At 34.5% G+C, this 20,177-nt stretch overlaps 2 protein-coding genes across 3 annotated transcripts in view; one reads left to right on the top strand and one right to left on the bottom strand.

Annotated features, from left to right (window-relative positions):
- Positions 1–20,177, bottom strand: part of LOC131842522 (protein prickle-like) — a 583,535-nt gene that overhangs the window by 305,499 nt on the left and 257,859 nt on the right. The window lies entirely within an intron of this gene.
- On the top strand, positions 10,264–12,933 carry LOC131842533 (glucose dehydrogenase [FAD, quinone]-like). The gene is made up of 3 exons (XM_059191105.1): positions 10,264–10,677; positions 11,305–11,420; positions 11,505–12,933. Exons 1-3 carry the CDS (start codon positions 10,312–10,314, stop codon positions 12,931–12,933), a joined length of 1,911 nt encoding a protein of 636 aa, XP_059047088.1. The 5' UTR covers positions 10,264–10,311.

Here is a 20,177-nt window from a genome sequence, read left to right as displayed (position 1 = left end):
TTAATTTTTATGAGTGAGTTTCTTGCTAACAGGCAAGAAATAGATTTAATCTTTAAACAAATAAACTTAATATAAGCACTTTGAATAATATATTTTTTGGCAACATAAGAGGGCAAGGCACTTTTTAATTTTTATGAGTCTTAACAGTGCACTTTTTAAGTACTTTGGATAATTTTTTTTGTGAGTTTCTTGCTAACAGGCAAGAAATAGACTTAATCTTTAATCAAATAAACTTAATATAAGTACTTTGGATAATCATATTTTTTGGCAACATAAGAGGGCAAGGGTCTCAACAGTGCACTTTTTAATTTTTATGAGTTTCTTGCTAACAGGCAAGAAATAGACTTAATCTTTAATCAAATAAACTTAATATAAGTACTTTGGATAATCATATTTTTTGGCAACATAAGAGGGCAAGGGTCTCAACAGTGCACTTTTTAATTTTTATGAGTTTCTTGCTAACAGGCAAGAAATAGACTTAATCTTTAATCAAATAAACTTAATATAAGCACTTTTTTTAATCTACCACTCATTCGGAACGCAAACTCATCACAAGAAGAATGAACAAGAAACTTGCGTTTTGTTCCTGCAAGTGTAGTAGTTGCCATTTTGTATTATAAATTCCTCATTGTGTTTATGGTCAGTGAAATGAGGCGAGTGGCTATGAAAGAAACGTTTGATTGCTGCACTAAACTGTACAGTGGGAGGTATAGTCTATGGCCTTGGCTGTACTTTAACCAATAGTATAATCCATGAAATTATAGTAAAATTACTTACTATTATCATTATTACGTACTATAAAATAAAGTCGCTGTCGCTGTTTGTCCCTATGTATAATGCTTATATCTTTAAAACTACGCAACGGATTTTGAAGCGGTTATTTTTAATATATAGAGTGATTCCAGAGGAAGAGTTATATATATAATACATGTACACCTGGGCGAAGCCGGGGCGAGTAGCTAATTATATAAATAAATAACTCTAGAATGCCCTAGGGAATTAACACAGCGCCATCTAGTCCCACGGTAAGCAAAGTTTATGGGTACTAGACAACTGATAAAAAATAGTTAAATACATTTTCATTTTGTAAATACATACATAATATACATAGAAAACACCCAGAGCTATACAAACAATCATACTCATGAATACAAATGTTTGCACCGTGCGAGGAATCGAACCCGCGACCATCGGAAGTAATGTAGTATGCTAAACCGCTATACCATCGAGGCCGTCAATCATGCAATGGCAACTGAGTAAGTCCGTAGTGCTATCATGTTATATTCCATTTGGTGGACTATTAAATTGTTTCCATATTGAGTTATATAAAAGCATTATAATTCCTGGCAGCAACGTTAACAATTAATACATAACATCGATCATAGATGGCGCTGTTCATAAAATAGTGTATTTTCTGTGAAGCTATTCAAATATTTTAATTACTAGCTTAATCCCGTTACTTTGTCTGCTTGACATTTATCATTACATTATTTATGTATTATATGATATGTATATTATATAAGATTATACAATACTAACTACTCGCCCCGGCTTCGCACGGGTGTACATGTATTATATATATAAACCGTCCTCTTTAATCACTCTATCTATTAAACAAACCGCTTAAAAATCTGATGCGTAGTTTTAAAGACTTAAGCATATATAGGGACGGACAGACAGCGACAGCGCTTCGTTTTATACTATGTAATGATGATTAAGATATTATATATGTATTTTTACCAATTTACATACTATACTTTTAAATTATAGCCTATATGCTATTCTGATATATAACCTATATTATTGTAAAGTTTCATTCAAATCCCTTCAGTAATTTTTGCGTGAAAGAGTATCAAACATCCACCTATCCATCCATACACACAAACTTTCGTTTTTTTATACTACTATGGTGGCATACAAGCATACGGCCTATCTGATGGTAAATGGTTACCGTAGCCCAGAGTAGGCAAACCTTTATGCATCAACGTGCCATTTTTTCCATAAAACTTTTAATGGGGTCATTGACGTGCCATCAAATAATTTTGACTTTCTGATCATTTGGAAAATAATAATAATAAATATTATCAAAACTCTCTATGAAATAAAGTAAACTAAAGAGGCACATTTTGGATTGTTTTCATTACACGCATAAATTAAATTACTGTAAAATTAGTGTGACTTCTGTTGCTGCAGGTTAGATGACAAATAATTTACGTCAGGGTTGTACGATGTTACTTTTAGCAAAATGCATGCTGAACTGGATTCATCTGTCAAACGGTTTCTAACAGAGTTTTTAGTGTTATTCATCTCTGAAAATAATGACTCGCAGGCATAGGTAGGTGGAAATATTGTTAAAATAGCATGAGCCAGCTTCTTCAAACAGTTTTATGATCGATGATGTGCCCAAAATATTGTGTCGCGTGCCGTCAATGGCACGTTGCCATTGGTTCGCCTATACTTCCATTGCTTATGCGTTACAGTATTAGTAGAATTAAACCTTTTTGTATCTTACGGTTCATAACTTAATTATGGGGTATAATTATTACTGTTATGGGATATGCAATAATATTCTATTGTTATAGCTCATTTAATTCATCAGGTTTCCGTGCCTCGAGCAATAACGGAATGGGGGATTATTCAGGGGCGGATCTGCCTAAGGGTTTTTTGGGCTGCAGCCGAGGGCCCCCAGTCCCCACTGAAACGATATTTAATAATAATGATAATCTCAGGACAATTCACACAGCGCCATCTAGACCCAAGTTAAGCTAGCTAAAGCTTGTGTTATGGGTACTAGATAACTGATACATATACATAGAGTTTTTTTGTAAATACATATATATTATACGTAGAAAACACCCAGACCGATACAAACAATCATACTCATGAATAATGTTTGTGCCGTGCAAGGAATCGAACCCGCGACCATCGGTTGTAAAGCGGTGTGCTAGACCGCTAGACCACCGAGGTCGTCTGAAATCGTGTAAAAGAAATCTAGAATGTTAAAAAACCTATCATAAGGTTGGCAAGCCTGAGATCAATCAACACGTGCAAGTGCGCGTCTATAGAAAGAACGGGGAATTTCTGGTCGCTTGTTTTTGGTCGGTGTATTTTCTTTTCTTAGTTGAGTAATATAATTAGGTAGGGCCCTAAGTAGATTTGAATTCAACAAGTATATGGCAAAACTAGCCCTATGCACGACAAAAATCTGCAGATTCTCCCAAACTGAAGAGGAAACGCCACTACACATCCTATGTGGTTGTAGCCCACTCATGCATAAACGAAATATCTCCTTTGGAAAGTTTACACTCTTTCCCGAGGAGATAAAAACCATCGCTACCCGAATATCCTTCAATTCTTGACGGATAAAATCCATCGCTCCTAAGAATATCCTTCAATTCTTGTCCCTGACGGGTCTAGGTAGCGAACTTTGAAAAAGCGAGCACAATAGATCTATGTCGGTCGCAGTGCTACAGGTCCTGCAAAATCCTACAAAAATCTGACAAAAGCCTAAATAAACCAATAAAAAAAATAAGTAGATTTGGCGCAGTGCCCCACAAATTCACGATCCGCCCCAATCCGGATTATTGCTAATTTCTCAATCCCCCACATCATCACTTAACATCAGGTGAGATTGCGGTCAAACGCGATCAAATTATGATATAAAAAAAATGGTGTAACTTGAACGATATTGTTGCATGTACTTTAACAATTAATTAAATGCGTAGCTTCATCTCGGAATACTATTAGTAGCGATCTCTATTAAAGGTTATATATATTTCAAACACCAGCCAATCTTATTGTACACTAGCTGTTCCCTCGACTTCGTCCGCGTGGAATTTAACTTTATATTTCTAAAATAAAAGTGTGTTCAGGCCTAAAGCGCCTGATATATTTTAATAGCACCAAGAAGATGCATTATATAGTCGCATTGCTCTGGCATAAAACGCCTAGTATATTTTAATAGCACCAAGAAGATTTGTATAGCTGCATAATTTTTATTTTTTTCTTATATAGACGTTTGTCAATTATTGAGTTCACTTCTTTTGTACTTACCTAATTTGTAAAACGTTGTCGAAATTAAAATACTTAAATATATAAATCTGAGTTTCATTAGAAGCTCCATTATGTTATACAAGACAAGTAGCCTAAGTTACTCCTAATTACATCAGCTACTTGCCAAAAAAAGTCCTGTTAAAATCGTTAGAGCCATTTCAAAGATTAGCCGGAACAAACAGACCGACAGACAGACAGACAAAAATGATAAAAAATGTTATTTTGGTATATGTACCGTATATTCATATGCATGTAGTAAAAAACGGTTATTTCAACATTACAAACAGACACGCCAATTTTATTTATATGTATAGATGAAATAACCGTAGGTAATGCGCTTTCAAATGCATTCAGTGAATAATTTTTAGCTTTATATTTAAAATTACAAACAGACAATTTCATTTAATTGTTCAAATATCCACTTAAATACATTTTGAACTATAACACTTAGACATAAGGAACAATTTTTATTAACAACTTCGGTACTGTCAATATGGGTGGCATAGAGAGAATAGTTGAAACTAAATAATTATTATTTATGTTACACTTTAACAATGTTATTAAATTTTGAAATCACACGGGACCACAGCGCAATCTTAATTCAACCTATCATTACACAACTTAGAACCGTTGGGAGGCCATTTCGTGTTTAAAACAATTTCAAAATGGCGTCCTTCCTGTCATAACATTTTGTTCGTTTCAAATATGCACGTAATCACAGTTATTATGAACACAAGTAAAGTTCAGTATCTGTAATGTGTGTGTGATTTGACGGCCTCGGTGGTCTAGCGGTTTAGCATGCCACTTCTATGGTTGCGGGTTCGATTTCTCGCACGGTGCAAACATTTATAATATTTATATTCATGAGTATGAAAGTATGAATGTTTTCAGCCACCTTTAACATTAAGGGTTATACCCTTAATGTTAAAGGTGGTAAATTAGTTATAAACCTATTCTCAGACCTACTGAAGAATATACATATAAAATTTCATCAAAATCGGTCAAGCCGTTTCAGAGGAGTAGATATATACACGTAACTTGTGACACGAGAATTTTATATATTCGGTTAGCTGTACCGCGCATTGATCTGCGTGGAATTTAACTAAATTTTTATAAAATAAAAATAGCCTAATTTACTCTTTATTACATCAGCTACCTGCCAATGAAAATCCCGTCAAAATCGGTCCAGCCATTTCAGAGATTAGCCGGAACAAACAGACAGACAGACAGACAAAAATTGCCAAAAATTTAATTAGTCTGTACCGTATTTATATTCATATGCATGTAGTAAAAAACGATTATTTCAATATTACAAACAGACACTCCAATTTTATTTATATGTATAGATAGTAACACTTATTCGATAACTGTCCAGGCGTCTGCTTTTAGGAAAGTAGACGTTATGTATATGTATGTATGTATGTCACACCCACTTTAATCAGCTAATAGAGGTGGCGGTATGACTTGTAGTGACGTCATACATCGATAAAGCTTGACAAATAGGCTATTGTGGTTTCCCAAGTATTACAGTGTTATTACCTTACTGTTTTTTTTTTATACTACTATGGTGGCAATCAAGCATACGGCCCATCTGATGGTAAATGGTTACCGTAGCCTGTGAACGCCTGAAGCACCAGGGGTATCACGTGCGCGTTGCCGACCCTTAAGAAACCTTAATATACCCTTCTTGAAAAACCCCATGCTGTAGTCTCGTGGGAAAACAATCTAAGTGTACGCGGGAGGAAACTCCTCTGAAACCGCACTGTTCGGGACCACTTAGGTCCCAGTGTGTGGGGATGAATTCCCTGTCGATGGCGAGCGGTGCGATGGTAAAAGGTGGCTGTCGGCATCATGTCGAACAATTCCTCAGAACACAGTCCGTTGTATAATCGGTAGAACACACAAAGCGAGGCGAAGTCTCGCCTCAAGCTGAGTGGCTCGATACCGACAGAGAGATTGGGATCATCGACAATTCTCAAGTAAAACTATAGGCGTGTAATGTGTAGGAATGAAGATAATATTTTAAGGAAGGTGTTTAACGGATCCAATAAATTAATACCACTTACTTTTATCACCACTAATGTTTAATATTAAGTAATTTACAGAATAAAAATTGAATTATATGTTATCAAACTTTTGTTATAATAATTTTCAAAATACGAATTTCGAATCATTACGTAAATAAAAAGTAAAATGTACTTAGATGGCCAAGGAGGTTTTATATTCATACTTAATCAGAAGGTGTTACATATTAATGTTATAAGGCTATATGTATATGTATATATTTATACATTTTTGAAAGTTGCGCCGGTTATAGAAAAGTTGCGAGGTAACAGATTGAGCTGGTATGGGCATGTTATACGGAGGAATGAGGACAATGTCTTATGGAAAGTGTATAATATGAATGTGGATGGATGTAAAGGGAGGGGACGCCCTAAGAAAAGATGGATGGATTGTGTGAAAGATGATATGAATAAAAGAAGAGTATGTTTAGATATGACGACCGATAGAGAGCAGTGGAAGAGGATGACATACTGCGCCGACCCCAAATAATGGGATAAAGGCAAGGCAATAATGAGTCTACGAACTGTGGTAATACACATACATGTGTTAATCAACTGTTTGTGATTTATTCTTAACGTAATGTTGTAACAAATAATAACAATGACGTAGGAACTGTGTGACCATCGTAAATAATAATCATATTAATAACACCATAGATAGAATATGATATTCTATTCTACATAGTAGGTTTACACATCGCCTTCCTTCCGATGGTAGCAGATTCAATTCCTTGTACGGTAAAATATATTCATGAGCGTGATTGTATGGGGCTAGGTGTTTTCTATATATTTGTATCAGTTGTCTAGTACCCATAACACAAGCTCTAGCTAGTTTAGCGTGGTATTAGATGGTGCTGTGTGAATTATCCTGAGATATTCTCTTATGGTGACCATACAAAATTGGCTGTTTTATGCCTGTTTCAAATTTTACTCAACGTAGCGGATCAGCAACTTGTTGCTATCTAACTACGTCAGGCGGTATTATTAAATAGGAGTATATCCATTATATTTTACTAGTAAATTTATGTTAATACATAAATTTATGTTAATACATAAATTTACTAGTAATATATAATTATACTAGTACTTAATTGCTTAAAACTATTAGGCATATTGATTTTAGAAGAAAAAGTATAATCTATCACATTTAAAATAAGTAATCATGTTGCTAAGTAACAGTTTATATGTAACGTGCAACTGATCGGAACGAGAATAAATTATATTTACTGCTGTATGTCTGTAATCCACTGAATATCTCCATCAAAAACCCATTCCCGTGGACGTTCGTTGATATTTATTTTATTTATATAAGTGTATATAATTTTATATTTTTATATAGAAAAAATATTTAATAATCTCACCCAAAAAGATTCCTCGTTATAATTTCAAAAATGACGATTTTCTATACAAATATTACCATCCTCTATTTTTTACCCCCTTAAGGGTAACAATTTTACAAACTTAGTCATATTTATTTACATTTAATGAACAGCCTAAAAGATAAGTTTCAAGATTCTAGTTTTAAAAATGACGATACTTCCATAGAGCCCTTCATCTCTCCTTACAACCCTTTATTCGTACTAAAGACTACCCTGTGTCCTTTCTCAGGGTCTAGACTATCTGTATACCAAATTTAATTTAAATCGGTTCAGTAGTTTTAACGTGAAAGCGAGACATACAGACCGACAGAGTTACTTTCGCATTTATAATATTAGTAAGGAAGTAAAGATATGAATAATCAACAAATAAATGTGCTAAACAACCTTAAAATATGCCAAATCTTACATAAAGTATGCTAAATTGGCAACACTGTTAGTAACTTATTGGGCATAATGCCCAATTTACACTCAGCCCGAGTAGGCAGGGAAGCGAGCAGCGCGAGAGTGTAACCACGAGTGGAAACACTTCCCATGCCATTAGCGCTGCCACTCGCGCTGGCCGGCCCTCGATTGTCGGTTTTTCGTGCGCGAGTCAAAGGACTGGCAGCGCGAGTGGCAGCGTGTTTTTACATTCAGTCCTCTCGCTCAGTTGTCGCCCGGCAATATTTCCGGCAGCGCGACTGGCAGGGGAAGCGGCTGAATGTAAACGTAGCACTAATTTCTCGTTACTAATATCTTCAGCTTATACTGTCTGTGGTCAGACCTTTTAAATTCCTAACGAGAATATATTAATGACTAATTAACGATTGTAATTACCCACACATTATCCTCTCTATGATTTTAAATTGGTATCTAATTTTTGTATATTGTTTACGTAAATGTACTAATATTAGAAATAAATATTAAAATTGGTGCATGTTTCCTGAATCATTACATAGTATAAAACAACGTCGCTGTCTGTCCGTCCCTATGTATGCTTAAATCTTTAAAACTACGCAACGGATTTTGAAGCGGTTTTTTAATAGATAGAGTAATTCAAGAGGAAGGTTTATATGTATAATACATGTATACCCGAGCGAAGCCAGGGTGGGTAGCTAGCGATTTATGTATATTTTTTAAATTCCAATACCATTAGCATGTGTGAGACCACAAATATTCTGTGTGAAACCTGACCACTGGAAGCGTTACCTTCTCTATTGCTGATCAAATTCCGACCGTTATTGAGTCTACACCTATATTGCTACACGTGTTTCGTCCCTTCCTATCGATCCCCCGTCCAATTCAAAATGGGATCGATATTACGACAACCTGAGCCGAGGTTTGGACCCCTAGCGGTGCCCTCAGACTAAAGTCATATCCGTCAGGCGGGAGTTGGCCTTCAGCCGCTCAATAAGTCCTTCCTTTGGTTTGGAGTGTTATCTGCACTGACCCTCTTCGTCCAGTGAAGCTGTAAAGGCCAGCTGCGGCCAACAGCATTAGAGTAGTCCCAAAAAAACGTGTTTCGCCTCTGAAAGAGGGCTCATCAGGCATTGAGTAGAGTTCGGATATAGCTTGGAAGCCTAGTTTTGGCTGTTCTGCGACCAAACTGGGAGTCAGTTGATAAATATACAATGAAATGGACTTCCGCAAAATAACATCTACTTCATAATAATAATCTCAGGACAATTCACACAGCACCATCTAGACCCAAGTTAAGCTAGCTAAAGCTTGTGTTATGGGTACTAGATAACTGATACATATATGTAGATTTTTTTTTGTAAATACATACATATTATACATAGAAAACACTCAGACCGATACAAACAATCGTACTCATGTGTGTGTCATATATGGTGCATGTTTGTGACTATTTGACTCTAAAATGAATGAATTCTTATAAAATTGGAAACACAAATAAATCAGACCGTAGATTAATAGTTAATACATAGCTTTTTGCTATAATTCTTGTAGATAACATGGCATTGTACAGTTACAATTTTTATTTACAAATTCAATGTTATATAACACTAGCTGTTCTCGCGACTTCGTCCGCGTGAAATTTAACTTTATTTTTCTAAAATAAAAGTAGCCTAAGTTACTCCTTATTACATGGTGAATGAGTAATATTTAGAATTTATAATGACTTGATTGATTTAATATTTGTACGCTGCCAAAAATGATCTTACCACCATTGTCAAATAAATATATCATTATTATTATTATTATCATTATTATTAGGTCCAGCCATTTCAGAGATAAACCGGACCAAACAGACAGACAGACAAAAATTGTAAAAAATGTTATTTTGATGTATGTACCGTATTTATATTCATATGCATGTAGCAAAAAACGGCTATTCCAATATTACAAACAGACACTCAAATTTTATTTATATGTATAGACTATTTCAAGATACTTAAAACAGTCCGAGGCTGTCTGTCTTCAAAGGCTAATAATGGAACAACGGTAATAAAATTTACTGCGCACTTGCAATGCTTCTTGCTCTTGGAAATCAAAACAATGCTGTTTAGTCGTAAACAATAATCGAGAATGTAAACAAAAAATTCTTAGACATTCATAATGGGACGCACAATGACTTGAAAATCCGTTTGATTTGCGCGTATTAAAAACAGTGACATTTTTAAGTGAATTAGATAACGGTGATCAATATAACAAAACTGTGAGTGAGAAATTGTGGAATAATGTAATAAATAAATTAACTAAAATGATAGAATATCCTGATATATTCCATTCAAAAAGTAATACTTGTAAGAAACACGATAGTGGATAATGATTATGAAGAATTTGAAGGTAACAGTGATGATGTAAAAGATGCAATGACAGCTAATACAACTGATGACTTGTGCAAGATATGTGACGGTAGAATAGAATGTGCACCAACTGCTATACTTCTAATTTCTTTAGTGCATACATTATACGGTCATATTGGGAATGAGCCTGATTACTTTGGTAATAACAAAGCTGAATTAACTAGAAAAGAGAAAAGTAGAGAAGAAGTATATACAGAATCTAAATTTAGACCTTATGCATATTTTGATAACATTAATAAGGAGGAAAGAAGGGAAAGAGTGGTTGAGGAGAATTATGAAAGAATAGACGTTGATTACGACTTTATTATCGTTGGTGGTGGAACCGCTGGTTGTGTAGTTGCCAGTAGACTGTCGGAAAATAGAAAGTGGAAGGTAAGATGTTGCTACAATAATGATTAACATATTTTTATTGCAGGCAACTTATTATTATAACTATATTGTATATACCTTATTTAATACTTAAACTCAATACAGTATATACATCTTATTTAACATCTGTGTACATTAAACACAGCAAAGTTATCATTTATGCGGGTAGTTAAATATTTATATATGTACACCTTCTTTTGTATTTCCACTAATATTTAATTTTGTATAAGTTTATGCTTTTAGTTCTCATGTTAAGTGAATTATTTGTAATTCTTAATGAGAATAAATATCTAAAACCTAAAATATTAAATCTCCCAAACATAATTGCTTTAGAAATCTAAGAATTTCTTGACTTTTCTATAATAAATAATCTGATATAAACATTCCTCTTAAATAACTCTAGCGATTGCTAAAAACTGCATTAAAATCCGTTGCGTAGTTTAAAAGATCTAAGTCTACAGACAGCGGTGGCGACTTTGTTTTATACTATACTAGCTATCGCCCCGACTTCGCGCAGGTATACATGTATTATATTTATAAACCTTTATAAACAGTAAAGAAAATAGTATAATATATTTATTTATTTATGTAAAATTTCAATAACTATATTTTTATTGTCTAATTGTTAAGATACTACTGGTTGAAGCTGGGCCGGAAGAACCTAAAATGGCACTAATTCCAGGTCTAACTAGCGAATTTAAAGGATCTGCCTTAGATTGGCAATATAGCATGCGACCAAAGAAAGGGTGAGCGTTAAACTTTTTAACAAAATCAATATGTTCAACAAAATGTTTTATCAGTAGTATGTATAGTTTTTTTTAATATTCTAGGTTTTGTCAAAATCGGGCTGAGAAAGGGTGTGAAGTTGTCCAAGGCAGAGTACTTGGAGGCACATCTTCCATCAACGATATGGCATACATGAGAGGCAGTCCTGCAGACTATGATGAATGGGCCTTAAATGGCAATGAAGGGTGGGCTTTTAGTCAAATTCTTCCCTATTTCAAGTATTCAGAAGGGAATTATGATAAAGACATTTTTAAGAACAAAATATATCATTCGACACAAGGACCGTTAGATGTGGGAAGATATCCGTATGTTGATGATAATGTAGATGTACTACTTAGTGCTTTTAATGAACTAGGATATAATTATACAGATATTAATGGTAGAAATCAATTGGGATTTATGAGAATTCAGACTATGTCATATTTTGGTGAAAGAGTTAGTGCATCCACAGCTTTTCTTGAACCCATTAAGAAAATGCGGTCGAATCTGGAAATAGTTTCAGAAGCATTAGTGACTAACATTTTGTTACAAGAAGCCAGAGATAGTGTCAAAGCTTTAGGTATAGATTATATAAAAAATGGTACAAAATTTAGAGCGAGAGCTATTAAGGAAGTAATATTGTGTGCTGGTGCAATAAATTCACCAAAATTATTAATGCAATCTGGTATAGGACCTAGAGATTATTTAGAATATTTAAATATTAAAACTTATAGCGATTTGCCTGTTGGAGCAAACTTTCAAGATCATCTATCAGTATGTTTGCCGGTCATAAAATTAACCAAAACAGCAACAACATTCAAGTTTCCTGAGAAGCTTAAGGATATTACAACATATTACACAAAAGGCGTTGGGCCCTTATCTGCAAATTTTCAAGTAATCGCATTTCTTGAAAGTAGTGTTTCTGACATTTTGAGTACGCCTGATATTGAAATAAGATTCAAAGGTCATAATTCCAACATGTATTATGATAAGATAGATATGTGTGTTTCTCTATTAACACCAAGGAGCCGTGGTCAAGTAATCCTAAATGCAACAGATGCTATATTTGGTAAACCGTTAATTTATCCAAATTTTCTCAAAGATCCGAGTGACGAAAAAAAAATTTTAGAAGGAATACATGAGGTTGTTAAACTATTTGATACAGAAGTATTCAAGACAGCAGATTTTGAATTCGATCCACGACCCATTCTCAACAATGAATGTAAAAACTATGAAAAAGTTTCTAACGATTTCTGGTCTTGCATAATCAGGCATTTTTCGAGTCCTCTACATAATTATGCAGGAACTTGTAAAATGGGTCCATCTAAAGATTCAGAATCAGTAGTGGATAATAATTTAAGGGTTTATGGTGTATTTAATTTACGCGTAGTAGATGCATCAATCATGCCAAAAATAACAAGAGGATCCACGGCTGCGCCTGTAATAATGATCGCTGAAAAAGCTAGTGATTTAATAAAAACAACTTGGTATTAAATAATCACTTTAATTTTACTTAGACTATTACTAAATATTCATCAATGTCATCTAGTACTATAATAATGCCCTTTATTTTCCTTCCAGTCTTTGAATATTAAATGAGCTCCCTTTTCTGCAATCATCATCGTGGGAGCTAATATCCCTCCACGCACATGAGTAGGCATTACGGAAGCATCTACAATTCGTAACCCCTCTAATCCATGGAGTTTTAGTTCGTAATCAACAACTGAACTAGTTTTATTTACTCCCATTTGACAAGTCCCTATAGGATTACTCATAGCTTTTGTATAATGTCTTGATATGCAGTTCCATTGTTCTCTGTTTCTTAGTCTATCACAAGGAAACGTATCTATGGGAGCTAGTTTAATTTCTGCTTTCTTCATTTCCTTTGTAACAAGTAACTGTAATGCTATATCTATGCTATCCACTAATGTAACTAAATCTTCTGATTCTTTCAATAAGTTTGCTTGTATGACTGGTCTACCATACTTAGGATTCTTCTTATGTAGCATTACTTTTCCTTTACTTTTGGGTCTGAGCAGTACTGGATAAATATTTACTAAATTATAATAAGGCAACGGGTAATTTATTTCTTCTGATACATGTATGCTTATGTTGTTAAGCATGAACTTATCGCTTCTAACAAAATTACCTTCTAATGCTAATTCGACATCAGGAGCATTGACACCTTCGTACAATTGTATAAATGCAGATACTTGATTTATACCTCTAGAACCTAAGGGACCATTACGTGATTGAAACCAACTCTTGAAGTCATTGATTACATCACTTTCACTAACTGTAACATCATTTATAAAAAACGAAAGACCTCCAGTTGTTACTTGATCTTGATAATTTAAACCAACAGGAAGATCAAGTAAAACGGATATGTTGCGTTTCATTAAATCATCTTTAGGACCAATACCTGACATATGTAATAATTTTACATTGTTAATTGCTCCGCCAGTTAATATCACTTCCCGTTTGACGTACGCTGGGCTTTCTTTACCTTTTTCTACTTCATAAAGTATACCTTCTACATTTTTTTCTTGTTTGTTTATTACAATTTTTGTTACTATCGCATTTTTTATAACTGCCAAGTTTTTTCGGTGTCTAATAGGCTTCAGAAATGCATTGTTAGTACTCAATCTTGTGTTGTTAAAGATGGTAAATTGATGGTTGACTACAGCTTCAGCAACGTTCGTATTTATGTCGAGATTTCGGAGTCCCATCTCAGTAAATGCAGATGTAAATGTCTCAATAATTTTGTCTGCGTATTTAAACTTCTGAACGTGCATCTCTCCTTTTCGAGCGTGGTATAATGAGTTCAAAAGTATATCGTAGTCACCTTTAAAAAATATTTCGCAATGTAGTTATATTAATGTAAAATATTGTGTACTTATATGACAACTAGCTTTTGTCCGCGACTTCGCTCGCGTTCATTTATCCCCTTAGGGGTGGAATTTATCAAAATGCTTTCTCAGGGGAAGCCTACGGCATAGTAACTTTATGCATGCAAAGTCTCAGTCCGATCGGTTTAAAATTGACAAAGTTTCATACAAACTTTCATCCCCTATTTTATCCCCTTGGGTGTAGAATTAATCAAAATCCTTTCTTAGCGGATGCCTACGTTACAATATCTACCTGCATGCCAAATTTCAACCCGATCCATTCAGTGGTTTGGGCTGTGCGTTGATAGATCACTACGTCAGTCACCTTTGAGTTATATATATTTAGATAATATAGACGTTACAGCCAATCATATTGGCTACAGCCATTTACTTTTACGTGTAGTATAATTGAAAGAACATAAAAATGCGCATTTAATTTATATGACCCACGTCCCAATTAAACCATTGACTTTTCAGTAGCTATATTTTGGACATATAATAAAAATAAAAAATTACCACATGCAAAATATGGTAACGGGAGATTTGGCATGGACCATTCTCGGTACTCACTAGCTTGGCTGTGACTGTGTGAATAATAAGTTTATGAAGTTCAAATTTACTCTTCTAGTTTATAATAATACTAGTAGACTCGGCAAAGTGCTGCTGTGGTTAAGTTTCTTGAATAAAATAACATTGCGACTATAAATTGAGTTAATTGATTAAAGCTATCCTAGCTTACATCTCAATTTATAGTCTTAGTCTGTAGATAGAATAGAAAAGAATAGAATAGAAAATCATTTATTCAAATAAACTTACAGTGAAGCACTTTTGAATAGTCATTACATTTCTTTAATCTACCGCTCATTCGGAAAGCTGTCTCATCACAAGAAGAACGAGCAAGAAACTTGCGTGTTGCTCTTTTAAATAATTTTATAATTACTTTACATTTTTAGTTTTAAGTGTGTGTATACAAACCACCAATTAGCACTAATTCAATTAAATACTCAAATAGAAAAAATATTGAATATATAACCAACTGGTTAAACAATTGATAAGAGGAAATCAGTCATAGTGATTAGAACAGACCAGTCCTTACAAGCATCTTTTATATCTATTTAAAATATAGTCGAGCGCAGTGATGCCAGCCATCACTGCGCTCGTCATCCATCAAACTCGTGAACGAGTGCTGCTTATACGGACTGGCCTGCTCTTATCACTACGATGATTTAATCTTATTGTGTTTTTATATTTGACCCTAATAAATTAGTGCTGGTTGGTAGTTTGTATTCACACGTTTCGACTTGTAAAATGTGAACTTACAAGGATTGTTTAAAAGAGCAACACAAGTTTCTTGCTTATTCTTCTTGTGAAGAGACAGCTTTCTGAATCAGCGGTAGATTTAAAAAAAATTCTTGACTATTCAAAAGTTTATTTGAATAAATTCTAATCTATCTTTCAAGTTGAATCAAATTGCACACAATGTACAAATCAAATTTACAATCGGTTCAGTAGTTTAGGAGTCCATCGCGGACAAACGTAATTATGATATATAAAGATATTACGGTACTTTATGCTCACCGTTATCTTCGGAGGCTTTGAAAAAGTCTAGAACATTGTCGAATTTCCATTCCAAAGACCCTAGCGCTCCAGTGCTGTGCCACCCATCATAATCTACTTTGGAACCTCTTGTATACTTCATATCATTCGTGACACTGGACCCTCCTAATACCTTCCCAGTCCTCACTTCGCAGCTACCTCCAGGTCTGGACAGACATGAGAAGCCATTTCGTTCAGTTCTATAGTTCCACAGAATGGGTCTGTAATCTTTGGTTGGTACACCAGGAATGTCGTAGTCTATGTTTTCCTCATCGCCTGCTTCTATGAGTAGGATCTGATGATACAATGATGTTAATATTAAAAAAATACGTTTTTTTTATAGTATAGGGGACAGACGAGCTTGCGGCTTACCATATAGTAGGTACTTAATGTATTTATATTTTAAAATTTAAAAATGAACTTCCTCAAAAGTTCATCTAATAAAAATAACTTCTAGGAACGTAGTTTTTTTTATTGAATTTAATAACTTTAACAATAATAATAACAACCCAGTACAATTCACACAGCGCCACCTAGTTCTAAGGCAAGTAGCACTTGTGTTATGGGTACTTAACAATTGACATAAATACATAATGTATATATTTTTTGTAAATATATCCATAATATATTTAATCCATATATAAATAGAGCTTATTAAACAACTGATATAAATACTTAAATATGTTTTTTGTAAATACATAGTCGTAACTGGCTGGCCGCAGCTGGCCTTTACAGCTTCACCGGACGATAGGGAGCGAGTGCAGATGGCACTCCAAACAAAAGGAAGGACTTATGGAGCGGCTGAAGGCCAACTCCCGCCTGACGGATACGACTTTAGTCTGAGGGCACCACTAGGGGTTCGAACCTCGGCTCAGGCCGTCGTAATTTCGATCCCCGTTTGAATTGGACGGGAGATCGGGACGGGAAAATGTTTACACCGTGCGAGGAATCGAACCCGACCATCGGTCATGAAGCGGTGTGCTATAACCGCTAGAACAGCGAATGCGTCAAAATTTTTCTTAGTTACCTTCCACTCTGGTACAGCGGAGAGTCTGTTCGCAAGAATACATCCAGAGGTCCCGCCGCCTACGATGATAAAGTCAAACACGCTGTTCTTGAGGTCGCGATCGTCAGACCTCGACCGGGTCGCCTTCGAGAACAGATCGCCTTCGACCAGTTCAGTAGCCAGTAGCACAATCCACGTGTATTCAAGGAGGCTACAGTTATATACATATAATATAATATAATAGAATAGAAATATAATAATAATAGAAATAGAAATAATCTTTATTCAAATAAACTTAATACAAGCACTTTTGAATAATCACATTTTGTTATTCTACCACTCATTCGGAATGCAGACTGCACAAGAAGAATGAGCAAGAAACTTGTGTGTTGGTCGTAAAAAGTAAGAAAATAGATTTTTTTTATTCAAATAAACTTCAATAGTAGGTACTCATCAGGAAAGCTCTTTCTTCTTGCTCCTTTTTCTTGTAATGAGACAGTCAGTACAAGAAAAAGGAGCAAGAAATAAAACTTTTATTATAGTCCAAATTTAATAAGTTGAAGCATATTAATTAAAGAATTTATTCCAACCAAAATTAGATGAAATATAATGACAAATGTCAAGTAAGTGGGATACTGATTCATATATATATATATATACGAGACTCGTATATATATATATATACATGCATATGAATATAAATACGATACATACACCAAAATAACATAATAAATTTATATATATACAAATAAATTTACAATTATTGTCTGTCTGTTTGTTCCGGCTAATCTCTGAAATGGCTGGACCAATTTTGACGCGACTTTTTTTGGCATTTCGCTGATGTAATAAGGAGTAACTAGGCTACTTTTATTTTAGAAAAATACAGTTAAATTCCACGCGAAGTCGCGGGTACAGTTAGCAACATATAGAATTTGTAACCTCCTCTGTATTTCATAATAACAGTGTTTATATGTTGGATAACAAGTACTTTTTTTTATTTTTTTATGTATGTCGTTGTATGTAGGATCTCCTTTCAATGCAGCGGTTGCGCTATCGGTGTACGCTCACTAGTGTTAGGGGTGAAACTCAATTTAATAATTTCGTTACATTTTTACTGGGCCAACGGCATGCAGTGCAATTATACATAGTTAGCATAAAAGTACTACCAACCACCAACCATCAGTCACTCTAAGTTGGTTTATGTCTGATTAAATTTTTTTAATTCGCTGATATATTGTATATGTGCTATAATCGTATTTGTTATTTGTTGTGGTTTCTTTTCTTGTAATTTCTAAGCTATAGGGGTATTTTATAAATGTACATACACATGAATATAAATGCGGTACAATGTATGTATAGACTCTCTATATACCATTCCAGAATAAGATATTTTATTTTTTTGACTCATTCAAGATAAGTGCTTTGCGGTTTCTAAATTGATTGTCGTACGTCTTCTCTTTGTTCATCTGTATTTAATTAGTACAACCACAGATAACATAATATTAAAGTCCCCTCCGATTCCCCGTCCAATTCAAACGGGGATCGAAATTACGATGGCCTGAGCCGAGGCTCGAACCCCTAGTGGTGCCCTCAAACTAAAGTCGTATCCATCAGGCGGGAGTTGGTCTTCAGCCGCTCCATAAGTCCTTCCGCGGGTTTAGAATGCCATCTGCACTCGTTCCCTAACGTCCGGTGAAGCTGTAAAGGCCAGCTGCGGCCAACAGCATTAGAGTAGTCCGAAAAAAAAAATATTTTCTATCAATAAACAATATCTTAAGAAGAGTTAACAAATCACCCCACGGATCTACAAGGAGACTCCTCATAAATTCTGACCACCGCCCGTCCGTGGTAACTGTATCGGGAACATAAAACATAAACTATTGGTCAACTTAATTTCCGGTACAGTCATATCTAAACTAGGGTGGGCTACAGGGACCCGATCATAGATAATCCTTACTAATAATAGAAATGTAACTCTGTCTGTCTGTCGGGGTTTCAGGCCAAAACTACTGAACCGATTTATTTATTTATTAGAATAGAATAGAAAATCATTTATTCAATTAAACTATATCTAAGCACCTTTGAATATTCATAATATTTTTTTTATCTACCGCTCGTTCGAAAAGTTCTATCTCATTATCCTTATGATGAGTCTGCGTTCCGAATGAGTGGTAGAATCAAAAAGATCAACATCAGCTCGAAACACGTCCACTGCTGAACAAATGCCTCCGTCAAAGATCTCCACGACGATCGGTCCTGCGCTGCTCGCATCCAACGCCATCCAGCGATCTTGACCAGATCGTCGGTCCTGCTTGCTGGAGGCCTTCCCACGCTGCGTCTTCCGTTACGCGGTCACCACTCGGGGTCGAATCAAAAAGATTTTGCTTATATTAAGTTTATTTGAATAAAGATTATTTCTATTTATACTTAATTATTTGCTTTCGTATTGTTACATTTATTTTAATGTAATAATCTCATCATCTCAAATAAAACAAACAAGATTTCTAGTTGTATATATGCTTTATCAATATCAATAATCAGTATTATTGTAAACATGTACAACATTTCTAAACATAATAACCTATGGTAGTGATCACTCACTCTATTCACCTTCATTGAATTTAAAAATGAATCATATTTTTGTGATATACAAGCTCATTTCATAATAAATGGAGCTGAGTTTCTTGTCAGTCCTTCTCATCTTGATATCATTCCGAACTGACGGTAGATTTGACATATCATAAGTCTGTAATGGACCTACATGAATAAAGATATTTTTTGTATTCATGAATTTGTTTGTGTCGGTCTGGGTGTTTTCTAATTTATAATATATATATATTTAATTAAATCCTTTGTTATTCTAGGTATATCACAGAATTGTTTACATAACAAAACGGTAGGAAAAAAATTAAAATTATAATGTAAAAATTTGACGTTCATAAGCGGCTAAAATGTCCTACATGAATAAATGATTTTTGAGTTTGAAAAATAACGATTACTTCCACAATGAAATAGAAAGTGTAATTTCACCTTTATTTTAAACATGACACAAATATTCGGCTGATAACGTGTGATAACATTTCCGTAGCCAACTATGGTACATCGTAATTGCAATTTCCCTTGACGTAGTTTCCACAATAAACTGTATGTCTGTCTGATAACATTATCGTGGTTGCTTTAATTTAACATTTTGTAATTTAATTTCAAATGTTGTAATTATTTTATGGGTATGAGTGAAGAATAGAACA

This window comes from Achroia grisella, unplaced genomic scaffold (assembly GCF_030625045.1).
Source record: "Achroia grisella isolate CSIRO2021 unplaced genomic scaffold, CSIRO_AGI_Agris_v1 utg1080, whole genome shotgun sequence".
Classification (NCBI taxonomy): Eukaryota; Metazoa; Arthropoda; class Insecta; order Lepidoptera; family Pyralidae; genus Achroia; species Achroia grisella.
Note: the sequence above shows the minus strand (reverse complement) of the source record. Positions and strands in the feature narration are given on the sequence as shown.

What these genes read in the sequence shown, in the direction of transcription:
- LOC131842533 (XM_059191105.1), top strand. Translation starts at nt 10,312, where the DNA reads ATGACAGCTAATACAACTGATGACTTGTGCAAGATATGTGACGGTAGA. An exon ending in CGGAAAATAGAAAGTGGAAG is followed by an intron (nt 10,678 to 11,304) that starts GTAAGATGTTGC and finishes CTAATTGTTAAG; the next exon opens with ATACTACTGGTTGAAGCTGG. An exon ending in AGCATGCGACCAAAGAAAGG is followed by an intron (nt 11,421 to 11,504) that starts GTGAGCGTTAAA and finishes TTAATATTCTAG; the next exon opens with GTTTTGTCAAAATCGGGCTG.